At 50.1% G+C, this 27,186-nt stretch overlaps 1 protein-coding gene across 2 annotated transcripts in view; it reads right to left on the bottom strand.

The window, feature by feature from the left end:
• Positions 1–7,824: 7,824 nt before the first annotated feature.
• The window catches only part of MAP2K5 (mitogen-activated protein kinase kinase 5), a 126,864-nt gene continuing 107,502 nt past the window's right edge, over positions 7,825–27,186 (bottom strand). For both annotated transcript variants that reach the window (XM_035335668.1, XM_035335669.1), the window contains one exon: positions 7,825–8,395. In XM_035335668.1, coding sequence (XP_035191559.1) covers positions 8,291–8,395 — 105 coding nt within the window. In that variant the 3' untranslated portion in view covers positions 7,825–8,290. The remainder of the gene's footprint in view (positions 8,396–27,186) is intronic.

The raw sequence follows: 27,186 nt of genomic DNA, 5'->3' as shown, positions 1-27,186 counted from the left end.
CGGGGGGGGGCGTCCCGGTCCCGGCCCCACCGAGCCGCCCCCGCGGGGAGCCGGGCGGGCCTCGGGCACCCGCTGAAGGCTCCCGGCCGCTCTCCGGGGCCGCCGCCCGCCCCGCCGCCGCGTCCGCCCGGGCGAGATGCAACAAGAGCGAGTGGCCAGCCGCGCCGCCGAGGGAGGATCCGGAGCCGTACTTGGAGCCGCCGCACATTGATCCGGTGACAGCTAAAATAACGGGAAGACACACCCACTTAGCACCAGCATATTTACATTAACTGCCTCCGGGACCCCGCGGCCGTCAATCACCGACGCGCTCCAGTCAATCACGGCGCGGCTCTCAGGCACGGGGGGGCGCGGGGGGCCGCCACCGAGCGGGGACCCGCCCGGGCTGCCCGAGGTAAGAGCGCGGCCCGGCCCCGGCCCCACCTGCGCGGGGCTCCGCGGCCCCCCACCGAGCCCCCCCCGCTCCCCTCCGCTCCCCCCGGCAGCCGCCACCGGGAGGGGCTCGGCGGGGGCACCCGCGGGGGGCCGCGGCTCGTTGCGACTTGGCGAGGGGCGAGGGAGGCAACGAAAAGAGGAGCCCGGGGGGGGCGGCGGAGGGGCCCCATCGAAATCGCCGCCGCGCTGCTCCCGCCGGCCCCCCCCCGCCGCCGCCACCCCCGGGCTGAGCGCTCCGCGGTTGCGGGACCGGCCGCGGGGGGATGCGGGCGGGGATGGGAGGCGGGGGGGGCACCGGGCCGGCAACGAAATCGCCGGGCGGAGGCGGCTGGGGGGGGCACGGCCGCGGGTTTTCGTTCGCGCCGGGGGCCCCCTCCACGCCAGCAGTACCGGCGGCTACCGGAGCGGATGGGGGGGGGAACGGACCCCAGGTCCTACCGGCGCGGAGGGGGCCCCGCAGCCGCGTCTCCGCCCTGGGTGTCTTCCCGCATGCAGCGTTCGTCACGGCCACATTAATTAAACTGTAATTAATCATCGCGTCCGGCCGCGATCGGCGCAATTACACTGATCAAACAGAAGTTAATAACGGCGCCGATCGCCCCCAGCTATCACTTTTGTCCCCGGCGCCGGGAGGATGCGGCGGAGCCGGCGAGGAGCGAAACGCAGGTGCGGAGCCGCCAATGCCGCGGTCCCGGAGGCTGCGGGGCCAGAGCCGGCCCCGGTCCGCGCCCCCCCCCCCCGCCCCCCGCAGCACCGGGCCGGAGCGCGGCCGCCGCTCCCCCCCGGGGCCCCGCCGTAGCGGGGGGCCGGGACGCCCCGTCGGGGGGTGGGGGGGGCACACGGGATGGGTGCTGCCGGCCGGGCCTTGCAGCGCGGCCTTCCCGCCGTGATGGCAATCCGAGCCGGTAATTATTCCTCGCCTTTTAATTATTTATCCGCTCCCCCCTCCTCCAGCCGGGCGGACGCAGGAGCCGGCGGCGGGAGAGCTGGCGGCGGTGCCCCTCTGGCCGCCGGCTCCGGGTGGTCCTCGGGGGCTGGATGCCCGCAGTGCCTGCCGAGCCCACCCTCCGGGCCGCGGCAGCCCGGCTCCGGCCCCTCTTGCTGCGCCTCGCCGGGCTGCGAGGCACCGGCGGCCCCTTCCCGGGTTGGATGGGGGGCGGCACGTCGGGGAGCCCCAAGGGGCCGGGGGCTGCGGCTCTGCCCCGGCCTCCTCGGCCGTGCCCCAGCCGTCCCCGCTCCCCGCAGGGCTCCGCTCCCCGCAGGGCTCCGCTCCCTCACGTTCCCGTTCCCCGCACCGGAGCCGGCCGCGGCCGCCCCGACACCGCGGAGCCCCGGGTCGGGGAAGCTCCGCTCCGGCCGCTCTCGCCGCCGGCGCCCCGCTCCTCGCCGTATCTTTTAACAGTTGAATTGACTGCAGTTTTTGTCAGTTAATTAGGTTTAATTTACATAATTAGTACAGTATAAAGAGTATTGGGGATAATCAGGAGGTACGTCTCGCTTACTGTGTAAACACGGATTCGGAATTAAAAATCAGATGTAATTAAGGCGTGTGCGCGCGGCTTTTAATTGTAATGAATTTCTAATTAACGCTCAACGATCGCCGCACGCGAGAGCCGGGACGTTTGCGGGCGCCGCCGCCGCCCGGGGGTCCCCCCCGGGGTCCCTGCCCCCCTCCGGGTCCCCCCCCGGCCCGGGGGTGCGCGGCCGCCGAGGGGCTGCGGGCAGGGAGCTGCGCCCCGACGGGACCCCCGCGCCCGTGCCGCTCGCGGGCGAGGCCGGCGGATAATTTAGGTTAAAACTTAGGGAGCCGTGTCACGGGTGTATAAATAAATAATCACCCGGGGCCGGCCGCGAAAGGCCCTTCTCTCCTGGAGGGCTGCGCCGAGATTGCCACATAAATCACGGCGGTCTAATTCAGTGGAAGTTTAATAAACGCCTCCTATTGGAAATGAATGTTCCCCATTTAACAGTTGTATCAGCACCATATAAAACCATGACCCCAATAAATTTAATTTTAGAGGCCGATCAATCCGGGCTTCTCTCTATCGATCCGCAGCGGCTCTGCGCATTTACAGCCTCTTCCGCGGCCCTTCCCGGGGAGGCGGGGGGGGGGAAGGAGCGTTTCGATTAGACTCTTTATTAGGAAAAGATTGCTCCGAGAGGCCTGAAAATTAAACGGTGACATTTTAATTACTGGACATTGACAAAGGAAGCGGGCGGCGGCTCTCTGCAGGCCGGGCACACTCAGCCCGCCCCGACGTGCTCAGCTCCCGCTGGGTGGGGGGGCGCGGGGGTACTCCCGGGGCCCTTTCGCAGCACCCTGGCTGTGACCCCCCCACGGCTGCTCCCCCCCCAATGCCCTCTTTTCTGCATCCGCCCCGGGCACCACCTCGATGCTCCTCAGCCCGTCGGCCCCCTTTACTTCCCCCCTCGCCCCCCGACGGCAGCTCTGCCCTTCACCTTTGCAACCCCCCCGAACCTCCCGGCCCCTGCATCGCCCCCCCCCCCCCCAGTCCCCCATTTCTTCGGGGGCTGCGGGGGCGTTCCCAAGCTCTCGGCTCCCCGCAGCTGCGGCCCCCGACGGGCCGGGCCGCGGCTCCCCTGCAGCTTTGTCTCCTCTGCCAACAAGCCCCCGCGATCCGGGGTTGAGCGGCTCCTTCTAAACCTTGAACTTTCGCTGCAGGACGCCGCGGCGACAGCAGCCGCGGTGGGGGGACCGGCGAAGCGGCAGCCGCTCCGCTGGGCAGCGAGGCTCACCCCATAAATCCCGGCTGGGCGCACCCCGGTGCTTTATGGCCGTCCCTTTACCGGCTGGAGGTAAAACCAGCCCCGGGGCAGCCACACCGCAGCACTCCCGCTGCAGCCTCCTGCAGCCCAAAATATCGAGAAAATCTTTCTATTTTTTTTTTCCTCCCCCACCAGACCTGGCACCGCAGCACCGCCAAGCTGGGTGAGCGGGGTCAAGCTCTGATCCCTCCGGATTTGTGCCCCGTGAGCCTCCCCCAGCTTGAAAAGTCCCCAGTGGAGGCTGAGGATGGGTTATCCAAAAATAACCGCTGTGACTCAGCATCCCACCGCCACGCTGCGGGGCACGGCTCCTGCTCGGTGCCACAGAGCCCCTCCGCTGCCCAGGGCCCGGCTCCCGCTGCTGCCCCCCCAGCTGGGGCTTTTGGGGTCCGGCTGGTTCTGCCCAGGGCAGGGGGGGCTTTGGGGGGCAGGAAGGCCAAGGGAAAGTGGAAAAAAAGGGTGCTGTGCAGCTGGAGGGCTGCAGCCCTGCTCCTGTGCCGCAGCAGGCAATGGAAAGCCACCCACAAATAGCCTTGCACAACAGAAGAGGGACTCTGAGCACCCTCTGGAGAAGCTGGGAGTCCGGAGCTTGTTGTTCTGCGGCTCTCCAGGCGCTGGGGATGTCTGCAACACCTTTAACTCAGCACCGTTGGAGCCCGTTGGGTGCCAAGCCCTGCACAGGCTGGCTCCTGGCGGTGCTGCTTGGGTGGGGTCTCACCTCTGGGGTCTCACCCGTGGGGTCTGCTGGCTGCACGCCTTCGTGCGAGCAGAGGACGAGCCTCTGCACAAAGATGCTTTGTCCCCAGGAGGCTGAGCCGCTCTGCGCCTTGCGGAGCTCTTGCAGGGAGCAGCGTGGGGCCACCTGCTTCCAAATCCCTGCAAAGGCAAAGGATTTGCAGCTCTGATTCCCTGAGCCCGAGGGTGCCTCCGTTGCCCTTGGCCCCTGCACTGCGGGGAGCAGCCACCGGCAGTGACCCCCCCGAGCCAGCTGCTGGCTGGGGGCACCATGGCTCCTGTAGCAGCCCCCGCCTGCCTCCTCCCTCCTCTTCCTCTCCGGCTGAGGCTGCAGCCTACCTGGGGGCCTTGGGTGCAGCCCTGGGGGCTGGTGCCAGTGGTTCCCCTCTGCCATCCTGCTCCGAGGCAGCGGGAGCAGAAATGGGTGCTGAGCACGGATCGTGCACCAGCACCATCGCCCCCACCCCACAGGCAGCCCAAGCCCCCGGCCACCAGGCAGCAGCTCCTGCCCTGAGCCTTCACTCTCAGCCAGCAGGTTCTGCTCCCTGCAGGCTAGATTATTTTCTTTTGCCACAAAGACCCAAATTCCCAGGTTTTGCTTCAGACGTTCCTCCCATGCTCCCTGCATCATGCCAAGGGTCCCCCGCGGTCTGTCCCCTTCCCCTTGCTGCCCCCAGTTAAACTTTCCCTGTAGGACCACGGAGCTCCACGAGCTGCTCCCGGATTCCACGCTCCGGTTTGCTTTTGCTCTCTGGTGTCAGAAGGATCAAACGAAGCTCCTCAGCGCTGCTTCCAGTGATTGCTCGGTTATTAATATGAGTGGGGGCGGCCGGTCGGTGCTGTCCCTGCCTGACAGACCTTAAAGCCCACGGCGAGGGGTGGGACAGGGACCGCACGCAGCCCTCGAAGCCGCAGCCGGCCGCGATCCCCACGCTGTGGTTGGTGTCTGCCAGATGTACGCGTGCACGCAGACACACACGCGCACGGGCAGCTTTTCAGGCTGTTATTCGGAAAACAAAGCCTGCCACGTTGCCTTTGGAAAGCTGACAGCAGGATGGACTTGGCCACAGGACACGAGAAACGAAATCTTTTATAATTCTGCGCCGCATGTGAGGGCGAACCATCCCGGGCTCGTCTCAGAGGACGAGCTTCGCCTGGCAAGGATCGGGGCAGAGAAAACTGGAACAGTTGAGGCCCTGGCACAGGTGGGCATGCCCAGTTTGTCCCAGAGCCTGGGAGCTCCCCATAACCCCCCTGATACCACTACAACTGGTGTTATGGGGACAGGGGACAAAGCACGGCAGGGCTGCTGTAGGGCTGCTGGTGTCCCCACGGCTCCAGCGCAGCCCCTGGGGATAGAGGGCAGCACCCAGTGCCTCGAGCTCTGCCTCGTGGCTGGGGAATTCTCCCTGCCTGTTCATCTTCCATCCCTGGAGAGGGTTTTGGGGCTGGGATGATGTTAGGGGCAGTGCTGGAGGCAGAGCAGCCCAGGGCTGGGCTCGCAGCAGCACGCTGTGCATGTCCTGCTGATGGCAAAGTCACCTCTGCGTGCGCGCAGAGCCCGGCCGAGGCAGGATCTCCTCGGCTGAAATGCAGCACAGCGACTTGCCAGGGGCACACCGGGGGGGCTCCTTTGTCTGTCTGCGTGGGTGCCCCCCAGCAGGCTTATCCCAGCTCCTGCCACCCCACACAGCACCGGCATGGGCTCAGCACCCACTTGCTGCAGGGAGAGGAGCCCAGAGGACCAGGGACCCACCTGCCGTGGCTGGGAGCACCCAGCAGAGCTCCATCTGCCCAGATCCTGGCCCAATTTCATCGCTCCCCCCGCGACGTTTGCCCCTTGGTGCTGGTGGGCGGTGGTGGGAATGGCCCAGAACTGCTCGAGTTGGGTGCCCTGGGTGCTGAGGGCTTGCACACGCGTGTGCAAAGCAGGGCCAGGACACGGGGTGGCAGGAGCCATGCTGGGGGTCCCCACAGCCACCCAGATCGGGCTCTCCTGGTGCCCAGGTCCCTGCGGCCACCCAGAGCCACCACCACCTCCAGGCACAAGGAGGGAGCTCGGAGAGGCCAGGACCGAATTCAAGGACCTGGGGAGGGAAAGAGGACAGAGACCCCAAACTTCCCCCATGATTGTTGGATTGATTAAGTACACTGATGAAGACGGCAAGGTTAATAGGCGTGCCAGTGAATTATAACACTGTCAACCTGCTAGCCGGCAGATTTTTCACGTTGCCATCAGCTGGCATCCAGCACTGATTTTCAGGGCGACGTCTTTCCCTCCCGACCTCCCTGCCAGCGCAAGCGAGAGGAAAAGCCTTGGTTTTACCGACTTTTTAACTAAATCTGAGGGAGAGACTTTTTATCCAGAGAAAGCTAATGCAAACTGTTAGAGATAAATAAATGAAAGGGCTGCCTGTAGTCTGGTTGGCTCAAAGGGAAGAAATTTGTCTCACTTTAGAAAAAGGACCTGAAGGTATTGGTCCTGTTGACTCATTCATTGTACTGTTATCTGCCAGGGAGGTTGTGACATCAGAGCAATTAAGACAAACTTTAGTCTATAAGTTCATGCCTGCAACCTCTATACATCAAAAGAAGACAAATGATCCCTCCAAGGAAGGAAACAAATATTTTCTAGGCTGCTTCCAAAGTAACATTTAGGATTTGTAGCACTTCGGTGGGAATTTTTCACTGCGTGTTTTTCAGGCTGCTGGTACATAACAAACTACCTGAGCTTTTCTTTTAGCAAAAGTTTATTTCTAATGCAAAAACAAGCAAACAAACCCCTCAACCTCCTCCCCTGCCCACAGTGCTCGATTTGCTGACCTAAACCACCGTTTACACACCAGCCCTGCCCGTCACCCTCCTCTTCTCTGCTGTGTTTTTGCAGGAAGCGTCTGAACACAAGGGCTGATTAAATGGGTGCCACCCTGTTGTGAAAACATACACAGAGACTGCAGGATGGACAAACACAGCAGAAATGCTCATGTCTTCTTTTTTTCCTGTGTGTTAAGAGCAAAGCTGGGAGCTTTGCCTGGTGGCAGCGATGCCGCAGCAGTGAGTGAGCGGTGCTCCCTGTCTGGTGGGGACCACCACGCTCGCTCGTCCCCCCAGTGCCAAGCCCCTTCCCCAGCCCAGCGGGGGGCACGTGGGGAGCACAGGGCCAGCTTCACCCCTGCTCCTCGCAGCTTGTCCTTCATCGGCAGCGGCTCCTGTTGGGTGGCTGGGGCTGCTGGGTGCTCCCCCCACCCATTCTGCAGCTGCCTGGGCATAAGAAAAGGAGTGATCAAGGTAGAGCGGAGAGAGGCGAGGCATTTCCGAGCAAGCCACAAACTGCTGTGATAATCAGTACAACACTGCAGCCTGTTCTCTGCTGAGGGCAAGCAGCAGAGCACGGCTTGCGCCCCGCTGTGCAGCTCTGTTTCCCCCACAAGGTCAGGGGGTGCTGTGAGCCCGTGCCGTGGTCCCCAGCCTGCTCGCACAGCACAGCAGCGGCACCTTACAGCCGCTCCGTGCTGCTGCCAGCACCCTGTGCCCACCTGGTGCTCTCCTTTGTGCCCTCGGTTTCTCCCTCTGCACCTCAGCAAAGCCACCACTTTGTGGTGAGGGCTGAAGTCACCTTCCTGCACACGTGGGGCAGCCCGAGGTGCCCGAGCCATGGCTGGGTGCTCTGCGCAGAGCTGGGCGCTGCCCTCCCTGCGTGGCTCTCCAAGCAAGCCCGAGCCACAGCAGCAAGCACCCGGGAGCACAGAGCACCGCCAGCCGCGTGAGAGCACGACTGCTGAAACACCTGACATGTTTTATTCTGGAAGGGCGATCCCTCACCTCCTCACAGGATGGGCAAATCCAGACACTTTCTTATTTTTTTTCTCCTTAAAAAACAAAACAATCTCAAACAAGCATTTTGTGGATGTCTGCGCTCAGGAGACAGCCAACAACTCCTCGGCAAGTCCTCCAAACAGTCAGCGTGTCGCTCTTCCAATAGCAAAAGACTAACAGTTAAAAAATACTCTGGAGCCATGAAATATACAGTACATTCAATAACAAAAAATATAGATAAAAATACTTGCTTTAAGGCTGTGTACAGTTTAACTGAAGATTAATTTGAGGACATTAAATTGCTCAGCAATAAAAGAAATGTGTGAAGGAAATTCCTTAACGTGTGTGTATGGGAGGGAGGGAGGCATCAACAAACATCCTGACAGATTTCGTTGATGCTTCTAGAAAATATTTTTAGCAAAATATGATCCAGAAAGACTGAGAGTCCGAAGCGAGGGATGGGCTGTGCTAGTCCCCGACGAGCGGCTGTCGTGCGCGCTGCCGTGAGCCGCCCAGCTCACTGCGGTCCTTGCGTCGATCGCCGCTCCTCCAGCATCCTGCACACCCACATGGACACCACTTCTGCGTTCCCGTCGTTGTACTGCATGATGAACGGGTGGCCCTGGAGAACGGGACAGGCAGAGTTAGCCAAGAGAAGCACAGTTCTTCCGAAGAAAACCCAAATAGTTGTTTTTTTTTTTTTTAAATTATTATTATTTTTAATGTTTGGAAAAAATACTTTGGAACATGCTGCAGTTACATTCATAAAAACGCAGTAAAACAGCTACTCAAACCCGTGGACTTTCAGCTGGATCCGTATTATCCACGTACATCATTTAGACAGAAAAGGGAAGGCCGGGAGATCCCAAACTCTCTACTGAGGCCTGGCATGCCTTGAGAACATGAGGCTTTTGGTTTTGCTTTCCATTTTGAGCTCACCATGGTTTTTGGAACAGCTCCTTCCTAGGACAGCCTGCTTCAACTACAAAATCAGATTTTAATAAAAAGCTATTCTGACAAGCACACCGACCCACCCGTCTGTTTGTGAAGGGCCACGATCTCTTGAGTTCCTCTCTGTAAGAGCCCCTCGGTGCAACTCCCCCGCTCATTACCAAAACGCAATCCCTTGTGCGGAGGACTTGTGAGCCCCTTGACTTCTGCCAGTAGGATCCTTCCTCCTCGCCTTGTGTACATCCCTCAGCCCCACGGATGGTTGTATGAGCTACCTAGGAAAAGCAATGCCCCTCCTGGTGTTAAATTCCTCCAATTACCTGGTCCTTGAGCTCCGTGCCTGCAGATGCAGCAGGACCAGGCTCCAGCCCCTGCAGCACTCAGGAGAGGCATTGCTCATGCACACGCATGCCAACACTTCAGAGCGATCATTTGACAAAGAAATTAAAATCTCACCTAAGCAGAACTCTCACAGGCCTTCAGGAGAAGCTACTGCAGGAACTCGAGTATGATGGAAGGAGGGATGACAATAAAATATTCTCACCCATGAAATCATACGGCTACCGCAGCCACCGCCGAAGAGTTAAGACACCTCCAAAAATCAGCACGGCATCTCAGGATTAAACAAAAATATGGCCTGCGATTTCAGCAGCCAGCCTAGGCAGCTCGTGCCTCAGTCTGGCCCCATTCCTAGAGATGGGAACATGCCATCTTCAGCTGAATCTCAAATGAAGTATAAAAATCCACAGGAAACCAAGTACCACAATTACATAAACGGCTGAAAGAAAGCAATCGCCAGGAGAAACCATCACAGATGATGAAAACCTCTCCTCCAAATCACTCAAAAGCAGCTCAGTTTTTGCAACACTAAACTTCATGGTTCTCGCAAACAATGCCTGAAAGTAATCAGAGTCGATCTGCCGGGGAGCCCATGGGGACGGTGACGTACATGCGGGAATTGCCGGCGCGGAGCACCGCGGCGAGCGGCGGCCGTCGGCGCGCTGAGAGCCAGAGCAGGGCTGATGCGGGACCCGGGATGCCTGCGGTCGGCCGGGGTAGGATGGCACCGAGCGGAACAATGAAGAAGCAACTGGGCTAAATAGAGCACCATAAATCCTCGCAGCACCAGCTCGAAGCAATAAAACACTCGGCGGGCCAGGGCCAGCAAATGCAGGAGGCGCAGGAATAAAACACGCCGTCATCTGCAAGACGCACGCAGGGAGGGCGAGACGCTGTTGCTTCAGCCCTTTGGGATGGCTGGAATCTCAGCTGTAACTTGCTGGGGAGAAGTCTGAGACGTGGGGAGCCCTTCTTTGAGTCTTACCGGGACCGGCTCGGTTGTTTGCCCACTTCACCTCTGGGAGGAGATGGAAGCAATCCTCCGGTGGAGGCACTCGGCTGAGCTGGAGGTCCACCACCAGAAAACCACATGCAGACCACGCCACGAAGAGCTACAAACGTCTCAAGCGTTTTATTTCACAGCCTCTGGTGCCCTGACAGCTGCCTAACAGCCCCGGTGCCGAGTTTCTCTGAAGCACGAGCCTCTGCCAGCCACAGCCGTACTCCAAATTTGCTCTTTTTAACTGTGACAGAAACAGATATTTTTCCCCCAATATTCAAATCCTTTGCAGCGAATCGCCTCTGTTCAGGCATGCCTGGCTTCAGAGAGCCACTTGAAGTTTGTTCGAGGGCTCTGAATTTCTCAGGCAGGCAGGTATGTGTGAGCTCAGCCCCCGCCACTGCTGGGAAAACGGCCCGCCGAGGACGAAGAACATGCCCAGAGGTACCAGGGTCCGCTCGAGAGCTCGGAGGACGGCAGCAGACACTTCAATGCTACCGAGAGAAGATGGATGATCTTCAAATGATGCATTTGAGCACACAGACGCTCGCGGCACTGAGCATATGGACAACGTCTTTTCCCTTCCAACACCTGGCTACTAGAAATCTTTAGCTTTGGTCTTGAATGCCTAGCGTCAGGAACAACGATGGAGAAAGACTACACCCTCTGTTTTTTTTCCTTACTGCAGATATCCCACCTGCTTTTGGGTCTTACTGTTTAAGTAAACAAATGCAATCTGAAGCGTTCCTGGTTTTGAAATATGCCTCGATTCCTACCTAGGACGCAGTCCGGGAGGGAGCACGACCTGGGACCTGGAGGCAGGAGTCCTGGGGTTTCTCCCCAGGCTGCCGCTTTCCAGCGCGACCTTCACGGGGCTGCTTCACCCCCTGCAGCCTTATGGCTAAAAGGAATACGCGATTCCGCTCCCTTAGGAGTGTGCCAAAAGAATCAATGCAAGTGTGTTTTGCGCAGCACTACCACGGTTTTGGGTGCAAAAGGTGCAAGACGAAGGCAGAGGCCTATTATTAGCAACACAGCCCAGAGGAAGCTGCTTCGCCTCTTACACAGAACAACAGCCAAGGCCACCAGTTAGAACTAGGGAAAAACAACTGAGCCCACAGACGAGGAAGAGCAGATGCATTGGGGCAATTAAAAAAAAAAAGCTATTAAAAGGCAGGCCGCGGCTCCCATGAATCTCCTTTACGACGGAGAGGCTCCCCGCAGAGGAGGCATCTCCCACCCACTACATCCTTGCGGTTAAGCTGCTCAGAACACGCAGGGAACGCTGCAGGCTGCGCAAGGCTCAAAACGTCAGCCAGCCGCGCTGCTCACCCCGCTTGCTTTGTTTTGTGAGGTTATTCCGTGGAAGCCTTGGGTTTTACGCACTCATTTTTCTCCCCAGAAATAAGTTTCACTTGAAACCACCGTTTAGATTTCTCTCGTTTTCACCGTGCCCCAGCGAGGATTTTTCTCAGGCTGAAGGGATGTTTTTACCAGGCTCTTTTTTGTTGTTGCTGATTTTATTTTTTTTTTTAACGGGGAATGTGAGAACAGACATCTCCACCAAAGCTAAGAGTACAGCGCCAGTGGGACCTGTATTTCCAGATCTTGGTAGCCAGCCCACGGCACCTTCAGGTCAGGCTCATCAAGCAGGGAAGTCACGAGGAGCACAGGGAGCACAAGGTCCACGGATGGCCCCGAATCACTTTCCTGCTTCTACCACCCGGCCTCACCAGACCACACCTTGCTCAGAAGCACCTTGCTGCTGCAGTCACATCCGCAACTGCAACAAAAACACACAAAGAGCACAGAACTGCGGGCAACGCACCAACACATCAAACCTGCCCTTGGCCTGCTCACAGCAACGTTTCAGTTGCAATGCGATAAGAACTGTGTAAGAGGTACTTGTAGTCAGCTCGGCGTCCAGAAATGCCCCAGGGAAAACAATCAAAGTTTCCTCCGAAGGCTCAAATCACCGTGGTTGCACCAGCAGCGGTCTCCTTACTCTTGGCAACTTCTCCACAAAGTCACCCCGTCAGGTTCTCCACGTTTTGCCACTATTCAGCATCCAGTCCCTGACCCCTGCCTTTTTCAGGCACCTAGAGAACAGCAGCCATCAAATCCCACAAACCAATCCATGCACCTCAGAAAGCCGCGAATTAAACTGGAGACGTTTTCGGAGGGGAGTGCGGAAAGAAGGGGAAGGGAGATTAGGTGAGGAGGGAAGGAAGAAATGAGGGAAAAAAAAAAACTGCTGGAGGAGAAATGCAGCTGCACTGCTCCAGTGCATGCCCAGGCTGCAGGATGGGCCTTGGGATGATCTGTCACTTCAGGAAACGCAAAAGCCAAAGCAAGCTGCAGCAGCTCGGAGGCCAGCTATTAGTGAATTCTGGTCACTGAGCGTCTCAGCAACAAAGAAGGATCCCAGCCCTCGCTACAACAGTGAGCGATGCCTTTAAAATAAACACCACCAACCTGCAGGACTTAAAAATCCTCATGCAGATTCATTTTGCTTTGCAAGCTAACACGGACGAAGGGTGAATGCACGGAGGCTTGCAATGTGTGGTTTTGTTGTTGCAGTGGATGCTGATCCGTAGTAGGATGGCACTCTCGGTTTGGGTGGTGCACGCACCTTGCTGCAGCTGCCATCCTTTTTTGGACGCATTTCCTTTTTGCAAATGCCAATGCTTAAATACTCACCGTGACAAATATTCAGCAATCAGCACACACCCAACAGACCCAATGCTGCAGAAAAAAAGCATTTAAAAGCCACCACCAAACCGCTCCCCCATCCTGGCCAGGCACTGATCCGCCTTGCCCCAGCCCTGGGGTCTGGCTGGGCACAGCCTGCAGCGATTTCTGCTGCCGGCGGCTCGGAGCAGAAAAGGTCAGGCAGGACGGGGCCGGGGATAGCCACAGAGTGAGTGTCAGCCAGCCTAATTTTGTGTGTCAACTCTGAAAATTAGATAAACAATGACAAACCAGGCTTTTTAAATGAACTTGTCTCATCTCGTTCTCTTGATAAAGGGTACATTTCTCAAGTTGCAGTGTCCCATCAGACAGGTTAACTCTTTCGAAGGGGAGCACCTCGCAGAGGGGGATATAAATGATTTAAATATCTGACATGAAATTAAAAGGGCAGCGCCCCCCTGAACACACCGCCCTGGTAATTCGAACTCGTTGCCCACACACCATCCATCATTTAGCCCAGTCAATTAAATCGCCATTATTCAAGGGTAAAAGTTCCGTAATTTTACCTACCCTTAAAATTCAGCAATTTGCTTTCATGGTCTTCTCCTCCGGCCTAAGAAATCTTCAGTTTTGATATTAACCTGCACAGAGCTTATCGCTACGGACCCTGAATCACGCCCTCGACAGGGCTGCAGGCACCTGGGGTGCTTCCTGCTCCCAGGGGCAGCTCTGCTCCAGCTCTGCTTGCAGGCTCCTCTGCCACCGAGTATGAGATGTCCACGTTTGGATAGCACCACGGAGGTTTAGACCTACACCCAGGTCCCTAACCAGTGCCACAGGACAGGCAGACAATAAATAACGTTGCTTAAGCAATGCTCCTGTGATTTTAGAGGACTTTCAAGCACAAAGCAAGTGTGGGTCAGGCTGGTTTAATATGTCCATGAGATATGCAGCTGCTGACCTTAGCCAGGACGGTGAAAAAGCAGATTTGAAATACTTGTCGGCCACCTATTTCCTTGCAAATCTGCAAAAATGACAGGGTGGGATCTCCTGGAGCACAAGACATGGGGGGTACATGGAGGACACGGAGAGGAACGTTAGTTCCAAACGGTGCCCAGGGACACTGCTCTTATTTTGATAACACGGTCAGATCCAACCCCAGCATCACCTCCTTCATTTCTTTTTGCTGGGCGGTGAGAGGTTAATTGGGGCAGCACAACTTGCTCCTGGCTATCCTGGAGAACGTGCTGGGATCAGGGCTGGCTCACTTCATTACTCAGGGGCACGTGAGCCTTCAAACCTGCACGGAGAGCTGCATCCCTGCAGGAGGACACCAAGGTTAAGGGGAGGACACCTGGGAATGCCATCCCGTGGCCCCTCGAGCTTACGGATGGCTCTGGCCAGAGCAGCAGATTGCACAGGGACGAGCAGCACCGTGCCTGTCCTGCCCACACCACTGCCAGGATCACAGCCAGGAGCCCCCACGACACCCACCTTCATCTTCGGTGGTGGTGTAAAGCAGCAGTGGGGTCCTGGGGTGCTGCCCGCCGTCCCTCCTTCCTCCTCCCGGCAAAAAGAGCCTTGCCCTGACTTTCAATCCTGCATGGCCAAGGCCAGTGCTTGGGGCTGCCTCTCGGCAGCTTCCCTACAGCCAGAAGCAAGCTGCAAAGACAGACCTCAACATGAACCCGAGGGGTATGGAGGAGGAAGGAGGGACACCACTTCAGGGCCCAAAGCCTTACGGTAACAACTGTCTGACACCCAAGCGTGATCACAACACCTGGCAAATGAGAAACAACAATAAAAGACTTCACGCTTACGCAAGGGATGTTAAGAAATAGGCAGCGTTGCTGCTGGTTGCACCAGTGCGAGCCTTTTCACGCTCTCTTTTGCAGGAATCCTCCCGGATTGTGTAGTAAAAGCACTGTGCTCCATTTATTACGGAGAGGCACAGACAAATTATGCATTTCATTTAAAAATTTGAATTCAGCGTAACAAAAAAAAATATAATAAAAAGATCCCAACTGTTGCAGACATAGACTATCAAGACGATGGCAGTGCCCTCAGACAGCATTTCAAATACAGTTTATTAGCCTGTGATATGAAAAGGGTATTTTTATTGCATGATATAATGCAATGGGACCTTGGGCGCTCTGCAGAAGGACCTTGCACTCAGAAGTGTAATGAACCCATAGTCCAAAAAACATTATACTGTACATTAACCTATCATTAATGGCACATTAGGGCTAGGGGCATTGCACGCTTTCTGGTCAGGGCTCCATCAGGACAGTATGGAGGAAACCACAGTCTTCACAGGCTTAAAACAAATAGAGAAAATAAATATTACTGATGGCTACAGGCTGCTTTAAGGGAAGCTCACTCTCCACTCAACACGCGAGCCTGATGCCATTTTTTAAAGGGGGAGGGAAAAGACAATGCAGCAGTTTATTAGGCAATATTAGAACCGGCGTGTCACTGCTCTGCAGCACCGAGTGCCTCCGTGGTGCATCAGATGCCTCAACGCAGAGCTTTTCCTGCAAAAACATGGCAGCTCTGAGCGCTGGGGCATCTTTAAGAAAAAAATGAAAACAAAATCAGTGCTTTTCCCTCATCTCTGATGACACGGGGAAGGCTTCCCTGGCCAGTGGAGTTAAGACCTAGGGAGAACTTCCTCTGCCCCAGCTCTGCACAGCCCCATCGCTGCCCACAGGACACCTGCGACCCGTTTCCACCCCACACCGCTTTTGCTCCTCAATCAGCTGGGACGTCTCATGTCTTACTCCCCTGGAGGTGCTCTCTGTTTGATGGCAGGCTTGATCTGTAAAAAGTCTGCTTGCCAACTGATCCCTAGCTGCCTGAAGGAGTGCAAGCCCCGCACTTTTGGAAAATAAGAACTTGGCTGTAAACTAGTGCACCACAGTTATCATCCCAGCTAGTTCTCCGATTGCTACTGATGCTTTTATGCTATTTACAGCTCTTATAATTAAATGAGGGCACATATTCAAGAGGAAATTCTTGCCCACTCCCATCTTTGGTGGGAATACAAGTCAGACCTCCAAAATGACAAATACGAACCTCAGCTCTGGAGCTGTATTACCTCCCCAGATGCCCGGAGAGACAAAGTGCTCGAGTAGCTCAAACTACCCCAAACTGACCCTGCGTCCCCCTCTAGTGACCTCAGCACATGCAGGATTTCATTACTACTGCCTCCAGTTGTGGAGGATTTTACATCTAGAGCTTCTGCCTCCAAGGACAAGCCAAACTAAACGCTGTTCTAATTATCTGTGCTAGCTATCCACAAGGCCGATTTCTGCTCCCACAGCCAGGAATAGCAGCGAGGAATCCTCAGGCCAATACTCTACTGCTGACTCCCAAAACATTGTTAATTCACAGGCACAGAAGGTGTCAGAGCCCTCCTCAGGGGCTGCGCCATGCAGCTGCCTTCCCTCCATCGCTCTCTTCTAAGGCTCAAGTGGGGTAAAAAATCTGAAGGCTTCACATGCTCACATTGATCCGTGGAGACACGGATATGTACACGAGTGGGAAGACCCTGCCAGACACTACTTAAGTATGATCTGGGTGTTGCATCCCTTACTTCACTTTTGCAATTTTAGGATGTGTTTTGCCCACGGCAGGTAACCCTTTAGAGAAAAGGGTGGGTGCTGAATGCTTGAAACATCAGTGACTGGGAGGCTTAGCACAGGTGTCTGGAAAGCAAGCCCCCAGTTTCCTAAAGCTCCAGCAAGGTCAACCCTTGCTTTAACAGACACAGCTACCCAGAAATGCCACCTCCTTGTCTCTCTCATGCAATACCTTGCAGTGATGGGTCCACATATGCCAGATGACAGCAAATTTAGCCATAAAGTATCAGCTTTTCCTGTATACTTGCATGGATGTGTTTGGTCTGGTACCAAGTGTTTACTGGCCAAGATCTCTCCCCCAGTTCCCACCCTCTACATATTGACTACTCTGGGCAAGGGCTGCCTCTCACTGCACTTGGCAAAGAATTCAGCACGCTCACAAGCCCATCCTCAACTGGCTGCTAGAGCAAAACATCCCATAGCAGGGGCCAAAGACACAGGTCTTCAAATAGATCTGTAAAGCTGTGGGTGGCAGAGGGACTCCAGGAATCAGAAGACGAAAGCATCCAGAAAATGTTGTTTTCCCAGAATTTTCCACCCCGTGGGGACACCACCTGTAGCTTCTGCTCGGAGAACACAAAGCAGCCATTTGTCTAGAGTACGGTGGGGGTATCAAAGTGGGTCAGAAACCTCATTGATCAGTGGTGTTTCCTGGGTGTAGATGAAGCAGGGACAAGAACACATCTATAAGCAAAATCAAGTATCATTAGTCTCCTTGAAGTTTGTGCTCTCTTTCCTCATTCCTTATTCTGAGCAGTTAATAGCACAGCCCTCGCCTGCTAAACAGTTCCACGCGGAGTGTCGGAAAGTGGTGAGTTTTGTTTGTTGCACGGCCTCCCTAACATACACTGTAATTAAAATGTTGATTACTAAACAGTTTAAATATATGACAGACAATGCAGTTAAAGCCTACAGTTAGGTCAATATGTGATTTAGATTTGCCATTTAAAAACTCTCATTTAAATTTTGCATACATTAATCACTACCATACTTCAATGTTCTGATATCCACCTGACTACACTATTAAAATAAAACTTGCTGCCCCAGGGAAATCCTACTTATTCTTAATTGTTTCGAGGCTTTGATGGGCTTTTAATCTAAGATTAATTTATGCAATTTTAAATAACTCTTCTTATGATTAATAAGCTTGAAAATTAAAAGGAGTCTAAAGCAATTATAATGAGCATTTGGTCATAACCTCATTAGGAGAAGGAGTGAAGGATACAGCTCTGGAATTCTTACAAGACTACAATTTAAGGTTACTTTCAGAGGAGTCAAACATAGTTCTTGAAATTGCAAAGGCAGATTAGCCTAGGTCAGTGCTAGAACTGCGCCTATCTAGATTAGCACACTAATGATTTTATCCCTCTAATAATATTTAAGACAGTAAAGAGATGATACAAAATGTACTAAACAATGATAAATGAATAACACTATGAAATGCTGAAATCTTGGAGCTCAATTTCCTATTTATTTTTTTTCCTCTGATGATGACTCCTTTCACTTTTTTCCATGTTACTTCTCTGAATGTAGATGAACTTTTTCCAATGCACTTTTGTGTTTTTATACAATAAAATCAAAGGGAAGTGATTTTCAGCAGGTTTAGTAGTTTTGTTGATGCACCAAAATTCTTCTGCAATTTGCAGAACTTGTCTTTACATAATAACAGTTTCCAAGCACAATGGATGGACCCAGAGGAACAACCGCGTAACTTACACCTGAAAACCTTAACCTGAAGACAAGCTATGCACAAATCACACCCAAATTTCCACTTTTAAACAGTAATATACATTTTCCATTATGATTAAAACACCTTTTTTAACCTTCTTCTGAAGCTCTGGATGTTGGCCATAGCCAAATAACGTGCTGGTGGCCCTAAAAGCAACCCTGACCTGTGTGTCTGGGCTGGCCATTCAGGACAGCAACTCATCCCCAGACTCGAAGTCAAGGGGTGATTTTCTTTCAGATCAGGTTAGCAGCAACTAGTACAGCTCCTCTGACTTCTGTAGTACGGACTTGACTTTGTAATTCAGTTCCTCCATACTGCAGAACCCCAGGGTGTGCACGAGTGAGTCTGATTTTTGCTATGCTCTTCCTGTTGTGCATACTCGTCTTAAATGTGCAATGGAGTTTTGGTTTTGGCTGTGGCACAGGCAAATCTATTCACCCATCTGCAGATCATTCTTTCCACAGCAGTTTTGCTTTTGATATTTGCCGTTAAACCAATAATGGTGCTTGGCATGCTTCTTGGTGCTTAGCTAACAAAATGAGCTAACTCCCAGCAAAGGTATTTTTCATGATGACTCTTAAAAAAAACTAAGGCAACTGAAATATAATTGGAACGTGCTTTTGCAAGTGTTGCTGAGGTTAAGAAGAGCTGTAGAAGAGGAATAGTGAGAGTGGCCCAAGGCTGATAGAGTCTGTCAACATTAGCAAGCTGTCGACAACAGAAGCAGATCTGCAGAGTGAAATGGTTGGTGCAGTGTTTCAGGGATGGAAGAGGTTTTACTTTTGACCAGCTCTGGTCTGGTCTATGGATGCTGGTCTATGGATGCAGCACCTATTAGTAGCTGGAGAACATGAGGTGTGTGCCTGGAGCACATCTTCTGCTTTGGTTTCATTTGAAATTGATTCAATTCATGAGCTTCAAGACCCATCTGTGATGAGAATGGAAGTGCAATAGCTCTGAAAGATCTGTAGATTCAAATCAAAATGCACACCTGACCTAAACTCTAATGTTAATTCAGATGGGTTAGGGTTAGGGTTACACTAGCAGTGTACTTTAGCTCTTGGCTCACTGTGACAGTCTTGTTGGCACCAAGCAGACAGAGTCAAACACTAAAAATGTAGTATTTCCTTCAAACAAATTTCCCAGACACGGAAAGAAGGGAGAAAAAAATATGCTTTCTCCAAGTTCAGAGAAACTGTTTTCTACTGACTCCGTTGGAAAAAAATGGAACAGTATCCTCCAACTTTGGAGTAGAAAATGCTGTGTGAATACACGTGTGCATACACATACACACTGACAACAAGCAAAACAATGACAACAAAACAGGAAATGATTTGACTGGAAACAATAAGGAATAATGAACCATCCCACACTTCACTTGGATAGGGACGTTTCTGCACATGAACAAGTTGTTTTTTAAAAGTACTCCATAAGATCATATCTCATTACATGCCTAAACACCATCTAGTGCAAAAAAAACACACCTACGTTTGCTGGGTTTCAGTAAAAAGACTAAATAGAATAAATATTAAATGACAAAGCACAAACATACAGTCAAATCATACTGTGTCAGGAGCTGACGAACAGGTATAAACATACGTGTAAAGAAATGTATGGTGCCCTACTAAAAATACAGACAAGACCACAAAATAAATAACCATTAGTTGGCTTGGCAAAAAAAAAAAAAAAAAAAAAAATCCTTTGAATCCCTCACAAGGCCAGTGCACAAATGACCAAGGCCACCTCGACCACTTCCCACAGGCCCCACTGGGAGCCAAGCTCGGCTCCGAGGCCGGCAGGGCCGTGCTCCCCACGGCCTAGGGCAGGCTCTGGCGGAGCCGTTCAGGCCTACACCAGCTGAGCATCCACCCCAGCATCCCCCATTAAACTGGAACGGGCAGATGCGTGTTTATGGGACAATGAACTTTTCCAGGGCCGCGGCTCGTCGCGCTTTGTCGTTACGGCCTTAATAAACCCGCGCGCTCCCGCTCTGCGGCAGCTGCCTTCGGCGGGAGCGCGGGCAGCCGCTTCCAGAGGAGAGGCCGCGGCTTCAAAAAATCATGTTTAATTTAAAAATTAGAAACTGGAGCAGGCTGTGAGCGCAGAGGTTGATTGAAACAAAATTTAAATTCCTGTCAAGCCCATTTAAACACAGGGGCCCTTCATAGACAATTAGCTGCTCCCTGTGAACGCTGAATAAACTCAGGCCTGGTCACTGTTAGAAGAGAGCAGACCTACTGTGAGGAGCTGGAAAAAAATTAACTAAAATCAGGCTGTATGAAATATTTAGCCTCCCAGTTTATCACAGGGGTTTGAAAGTGTAAACAAGACAAAAATCGATTCCTCGGTGCCCTCCAATCAATCCCCCAAAATGGTTAGGGCATCTGTTTCTGCTAAATTTTGTTTACTCTGGCAGATTTGCCTTAATTGCAGTTGTTTATCTCCCATTGTCCCCGGGGCCCTAATCTCCCGATTACTAATACTTAACACTCATTTCACATCTAAAGCTACTTCTAATCCTCAACAGGTTTCTGGGGCTCTTAAAATTATTGAAGCCATGGGGACGGGAGATGCAACCTCTTTGTGAGAGGGACATTTTCTTATCTGCTACCAGCTGGGTCCAATCATCACCAGGGATGGCTGCAACAAAGGTGCTAAAAGGCTCTTTCACAGCCACTGCTGCTCCGCTGGGAATTCAGCGGATAAAAAAGAGCTTTGATGGAAAAAATCCGAACAAGAGGGCTATAACAGTCCAGCCAAATAAAGTTACTGTCATAATCAAGTGCTGTCAATCACAATGAAAATCCAATTAAAAATCTTTCAGTGCAGCCCTCTTAAGTAGAAAAATGTTCCCTATTTATATGCGTTTTTGTCAACTGCACAAATTAGAAAGTCGTATTAATTGATTTTTTACTACTTTAGGCCCTGATCCTCCAGCTGAATTTCTGTGGATGTAAGAATCAACTGGCACAAATCTGATTAAGGGATTTGAGGCATAACGCGCACAGGTCATAGGAAGCCATATCTGTATCTCCTGCTTTATACTCTGCTCATTCATAGGCAATTACTACTCTTATTTAATACTGCATGAGATTCTTGAGGTGCTTATCAGAACGCAGGCCCACTGTTGCTGGTACTATACAAATGTCAGCAATTTCAATCTATCCTGCGTGTCTGAATCAATTTAAAATTCCAGTTTCATTACACAAATAAATACTGTACATAGATTTCCAGAGCTGCCCATTACAGCAAATTCTGTGATGAATTTGGAACAAAAAGGAAGGATAGTATTCTAGGAGTTACAAATATGCCTCTTATTTTCAAACTATTAATATTTTCTTTCTTTTTTAAAAAATAAATATGTAAGGAAGACAATTGACATAGAAATATTAAGACCATAAATGCACAACTTCTCAATGTATCATAATTCAAAGACTTGTAATTCTGCTACCAAAATGAGTGAGATGTAAATATTTGCCTAAGTGTCTGGAGAACTACAGAACAACTAGAAATGCCAAATGAAACATTTGCTCAAATTAAACTGCAAAGCCCAAGAGACACAAGTCACCAAAAATATTAACTATCATCTAAGCTGTATCACTCTAAGCTGTTGCCAATTGGTTTTTGCCCAATTTCTTTAGATTTTCAATACTGCTTTGTGCCAGCTCAAGTTATTTCTTTTCACATTTCACTGGGAAGTGCCACTATATTGTGCAGCTTTAGGGCATGTTAGAAAGAAAGAGTCAGATTTTCACATTTTCAGTAAAAAATCAGCAGTAGTATGAGCAATGGGACTGCAGCAGACAGTGAATGAATATAACACCTTAAAACTCTAATGCTAACAAGTTAACCTTGTCACAATCTTAGTCTTCTGTAATTGCTGGATTTAGTGACACTGATAGAATGTATTTCTCCATTTCGATAGCTGATTTCTCAAGTGACAAAGAAGAGCAAATCATATCCCTAAGGACAGAAACAGCAGAGAGAGAGAGAAGGAAAGAGAGAGATGGGAAGATCCATAACCCACCTTCCCCTATTTCAGCAGAGTGGGGAATAGGTTGAGTAATGCAGCCTCCTGAAATAATAGACTTTTTTCTTCCAAATCTTCAACTACCCTGACCAAGGAAGATGACAAACACACAGTAACAGGAACATACCAAATCCTAGTGTGAAATCCCAGCACCAGTGAAGTCAATATAAATTCTTCATTGACTCCAGCGTAGCCAGGGTTTCATCCAGGACTCCTTGTCCACTGTGTGTCTGTGATCGATTGAGGACACAGTTTAATATTTATCATGTTTACAACAGCTGAAACACCTGGCTTTGTACTTTATTTTTCCTTAGGAAGTCAGGAAAAAGCCCTTTCCTCTACATCTGGTATGTGTTTTGGTGTCTGTCAGAATTTCTCCTTGTCATGGGGTGAATGAACTGGGATCATTGTGACAGAGGACAGCCTAAATGCTTGCAAACAAAGCTATCCATCACAGGTTCAAGCACTGACAATTTTATGCTGGACAAATCATCTCTGATAGGTGATCCTGCACTGGCTCGGGAAAAAAAATGCTTGTAAGTGGCCAAAGAGTGAAAATTCTTGGCTCAATGTGATCCAGCAGTGATGCATAAACATCTAGACAGATAGAGACAGAAAACATTTATCTGTAAGCTGTCTTCAGAAGATTTACTGGATGCATCTATGAAAAGCAAAGTGCAGACAGTCCTTTGCTTTTTGTCAAAATTTAAGGTCATCAAAAAACCCAGCCTGTTCAGCGCTCTCAGCTACTCAGTCAGTGATGCCACTGCTATAATGCACAGCCAAATTAGCTGTTGGGGGAAAACACTGTTATTGACAAACACAAGTGGAAGTACGCTATTGGCTTTATTCTGAAGGTTTACAGGGAAATTCAGGTAGGATTACGCTGATCCTCCACTTGTTTGTTTAAAGCACTAAAGTATTTCCTACAGGCTACAAACCATGGTTTAACACAACAAGCTGCAAACAAGTTTAGCTCTACCTGGTAAGAACTGCTACTGGTCAGACTCTCTAGAAAATGTCTACTTAAAATAGTGCTACTTAAATGCTTCTCATTTCTGATTCCCTATATTCATTGCAGGTAAGGGAACAAAGAACCAGAATCCATTTTTGTCAGTCTGCAACGTTTATGAAAACGTATTTAAATATATCAAATGACCTATCTGAAAAAATGCCCATTGTAGCTAATAAGACCAAGGTGTCTGATCTAAATGCTGTTCCTGAAGTGTACAGAAGGATTGCTGAATGCACAGGAATAGGGAACTTCAATATCACACTAGGCATTTAAATAAACAAACAAACAAAATAATAATAATAAAAAAAACACGTTTTCAGCAAGTCAGTGGTTTTGACACAGATGATGTACAATTTATCATACAATTCTGAATTAATCACATGCCAACATGAGAAGTATCATGAATTTAAAGTTACAAAAAGGAGAAAAGCTAGAAGTTGTAATTCTATTTGGAGACCTAAGTAAAAATGAGGAGATCTGTGCCAAAGGAATCAAGTGCAGAAGCTGACTGGATCTTTGGCCAAAAGCACTGCCTTTATCTACCCAATATGTCCCTCAAGAAATCCAAACAGCATCTTAATGACTGTACTTCTAGGCTTCCATGGGAAAGCATAAAGAAATAACTGCTACATGCTTGACTTTTGGTATTTCAAATACAATTTCCTTAAGTAAATCGCTTTCATTTATACAGCAATATGTAGCATAGTAGAGTTCAATGCTGTACTAACAAAAAAACTCAACCGGAGACTTCAACAAATTTGCTGTTTTTTTGAAAAGCACATACAATCTGCAAAATAAAAGGCCAAGCTTCCAGCTAAAGAAGAGATTTTAAACAATTACCAAAGCGGGATAGTGATATCATAAAGGCAATTTCTGCGCTAGCTTGTTTTCTGAAACTCTCTTTGCCTCTGAACAGCTAGAACAGATAATAACTATTAGTAAATCAAACTCCTGCAATATCCAGCTGTGTCTCACACATTTACATACAGATAGAATGGGTATATGTTTTTAATATGTATGCGATACGTACTTTTACCACAGCTGAAGTGCATGTACAAAGGAGGAGGAGAATGGGAATGGAATCAGCATGAGATAATAAAGTGGCCTAGATAAAGTATTAGCCAGCGATTGATCTCAAACAGGGGATGTTGCTTCTCTCTGACCTGATTACTTACTATGCATAGATTCCATTAAATAGAGCTTAGAATGGAAAGCTTCTGAAAAATACCGTAAATACAGTCAGATCTACAGCTTCCTGAGCCAAACCAGCGTGCGGATGCCTACCCATACACTCGGCACAAGCAGGAGCTCGAACGTTCCCCGTGCTGCCACGTCGCGCTTGCTAACTGCACGCACCCCACTCGTGCCTGTCCGTGCTTCCCCGGCAGCCTGGCTTGCAATGCCAGATGGCTCCGTGGTTTAAATGAAAACAGGAAGTTCACGGAAAAAAATAATCTTTACAGAGAAGAATTGCTGAGATCTTCCTTTTCTTGTTGGAAGGGGAGGGAAGAGCGACAGAGGAATACACTAAGATGTGCAGATTTCCACGGTGCTGAAACAGGAGCAGGTTCAATTTAATTGACTCTATGCCCTTCTTGTCTTAAGAAGGAACAAATTGGAGACAAAAGAGTAGGCACAGTAAGAACAATGTTCAGAATAACCACTGGTGAATTATAAAGATCATTCCTTCCCCAGAATGGACAATTTTCCCATTGCCTGGTGAAATTACTTTTTTTTTTTTTTTCTCAACACTCCTGTGGAAAAAGTCTGCTAATTGGAAATACTTTGAATCAACTAAATTGCTGATTATGTATACAGAGTGAAACTGGTGTTATAAAATCTTTTTTTTTTTGTGGACAGGTGTAAGGAAGACCGGGTGTAAATAGAGGAAGTTAATTTTTGTCAGCTGTTACGGAAATCTGGTGTTCGCTTCCACAAGAATACCTATGGTACTAGAAAGCCTGATTTTATACAGGAATTTCATACAGCCTTGGCTTTGGCCCTATTTTCTAACAAAATGTGTGCAGTGACTTTTATAAAAGAAAAAAAAAAAAGGCTTCTTAGCATGATAGACGGGGTAAATCCATCCCTGATGTAACCCTGTGACTCCACTGGAGTTGCCAATCTGGCACTCCAGGTATTGTTAGTTGGCTCTTAAAATGCATTTAACAATTCACTGATTATCAGGAGAGCAGAAAAAGATTGATGTTCTGCTCCCTTCATTTTGCTTCCAGTCTTTAATTATACTAAATTGGTTACAAAATAGTGACTTCCAGTACGGTTAATGTCCATAGGGGAGAAAACTTCACTCCGCTGTTTTGTCTGAAGCTAACGATGATTACATGTTACACCTTTCATCCTTGCTAGTACATTTCCTTTAAATCAAAACAAACAGCGAACAACGTGAAATCCTGCTCTCAGTGAAATCAACGGCAAGCTGACCTTGAGAGGTCCAGGATTTCACTGATAGTATCTGCATCACTCTACCTGCTACTGCTAGTTAACGCAGAGATAGCCATCAGAATTACAACAGAGGCTTCAGAAACAGAAGATGGGGAATTAGGAAGGCTATTGCGGTCACAAATTCCAGAATTCAGAGGATTTTTAACAGTTTTGGCCCCGTTTTCCAGCTAAGCAGGGAAATGCACAAATACATACCTATGTTCCGATATGCTTGTGTACATGTATTTATGGCATATACATACAAATGTATATATGCATATAAATATCAGAAATAAAGTGCTCCTTGACAAGGCTGGGTCAGTGCAAGAATGCAAAGGAGACCGGAGAGCAACTACTGAGCTAGCAGTGAGCCTGCCACAGAAAAGCGCAGGGTGCTCTGAGCCCATCCGGCTGGGAGAGGGAATTTAGGCCAGCTTATGAGGGTCAGCCACATTGCAGGCAAGGACTGGGTCACTTCTCTATTTCAGCAGCAGTCTACTTCATGCTTTAGTATTTGCTGTTGCAAGTTCATTTATAATTGAATAGAAAGTAGCATGAGGGAACAAATGTGTTAAACAAAAGATTTTGTTTAAAAAGTAGGAAGGCTTTTTTTTTTTTTTTTTTTCTTTTTCCTGGGGTGCTATAATTTTAAAATTATTTTACAAAATACCTCCTTAAAAGGGGACTAGCACACTCCAGGGCATGTAGTTGTAAAGATAAATCTGTGCACTTCCCTGGTACTGCAGGCACTCACCCTTTGGCCTCATTTTTATGACTCTACACCCTGGAGTGGTGTTATTGCTTACAAACATACATATATACTTATGGGGGTATGTGCGATCTGCAGATGTTTTATTTATAAGTGGCAGGCCTATTGCATCACTGAAACATGCATTTACAAACAGATACAGATTTTATGAAACCCTATTCCGTTGTTTTAATAGCTAAGCTATCCAGCCATAGCATAATAGTGCACAAGGTAAATGTGTCTACATCTCTAGAACCTGTTCCAAGTTTTCTCAGATGTGACTAACTGCAAGAATTTTCCAACCATCAAAAGTTAATAAAAAAGACAAAATAAGGCAGAGTAAGCCTTTCATACGTGACACACACCACCACAAAGTGGAGGGGCTCTGATAAACTTCAAGGCCTCATTTTGCCAAGGTATTTAAGCAGGTGCCTAACTTCAAATGTGGATCTATTTAAGTTAATATCCTTAAAATGAGATTCACAGTTAAATACCTTACTAACCAGGGTCTACACTGAGACTAGTCTGGATTGTGAGATATCTGCCCCAGGGCATCTGCGGAGATTACCCTTTAACTAGAGAATTGCTGCAGTAGAAACAATTGTTTATTTTACTTGTAGTTTGTAGCATGTAAGCAAGAAGGGAAATGACGCAAACGTGTTCCGTATCTTGTGGAAGTCTGCTAAAATTATTCCTACATATTCAATGCACAGAAAATAAATTATAATATTTTTACATAAATCTCGAAGTGACAGGAAACATAGCACATACAAAAAGTAATGAAACACTTAACCAAAGATATTTGATGTGAATCAGAGGAGACAACA

Source organism: Oxyura jamaicensis, chromosome 10 (assembly GCF_011077185.1).
Source record: "Oxyura jamaicensis isolate SHBP4307 breed ruddy duck chromosome 10, BPBGC_Ojam_1.0, whole genome shotgun sequence".
Lineage (NCBI taxonomy): Eukaryota > Metazoa > Chordata > Aves > Anseriformes > Anatidae > Oxyura > Oxyura jamaicensis.
This window is presented reverse-complemented; position numbering and strand designations above follow the sequence as displayed.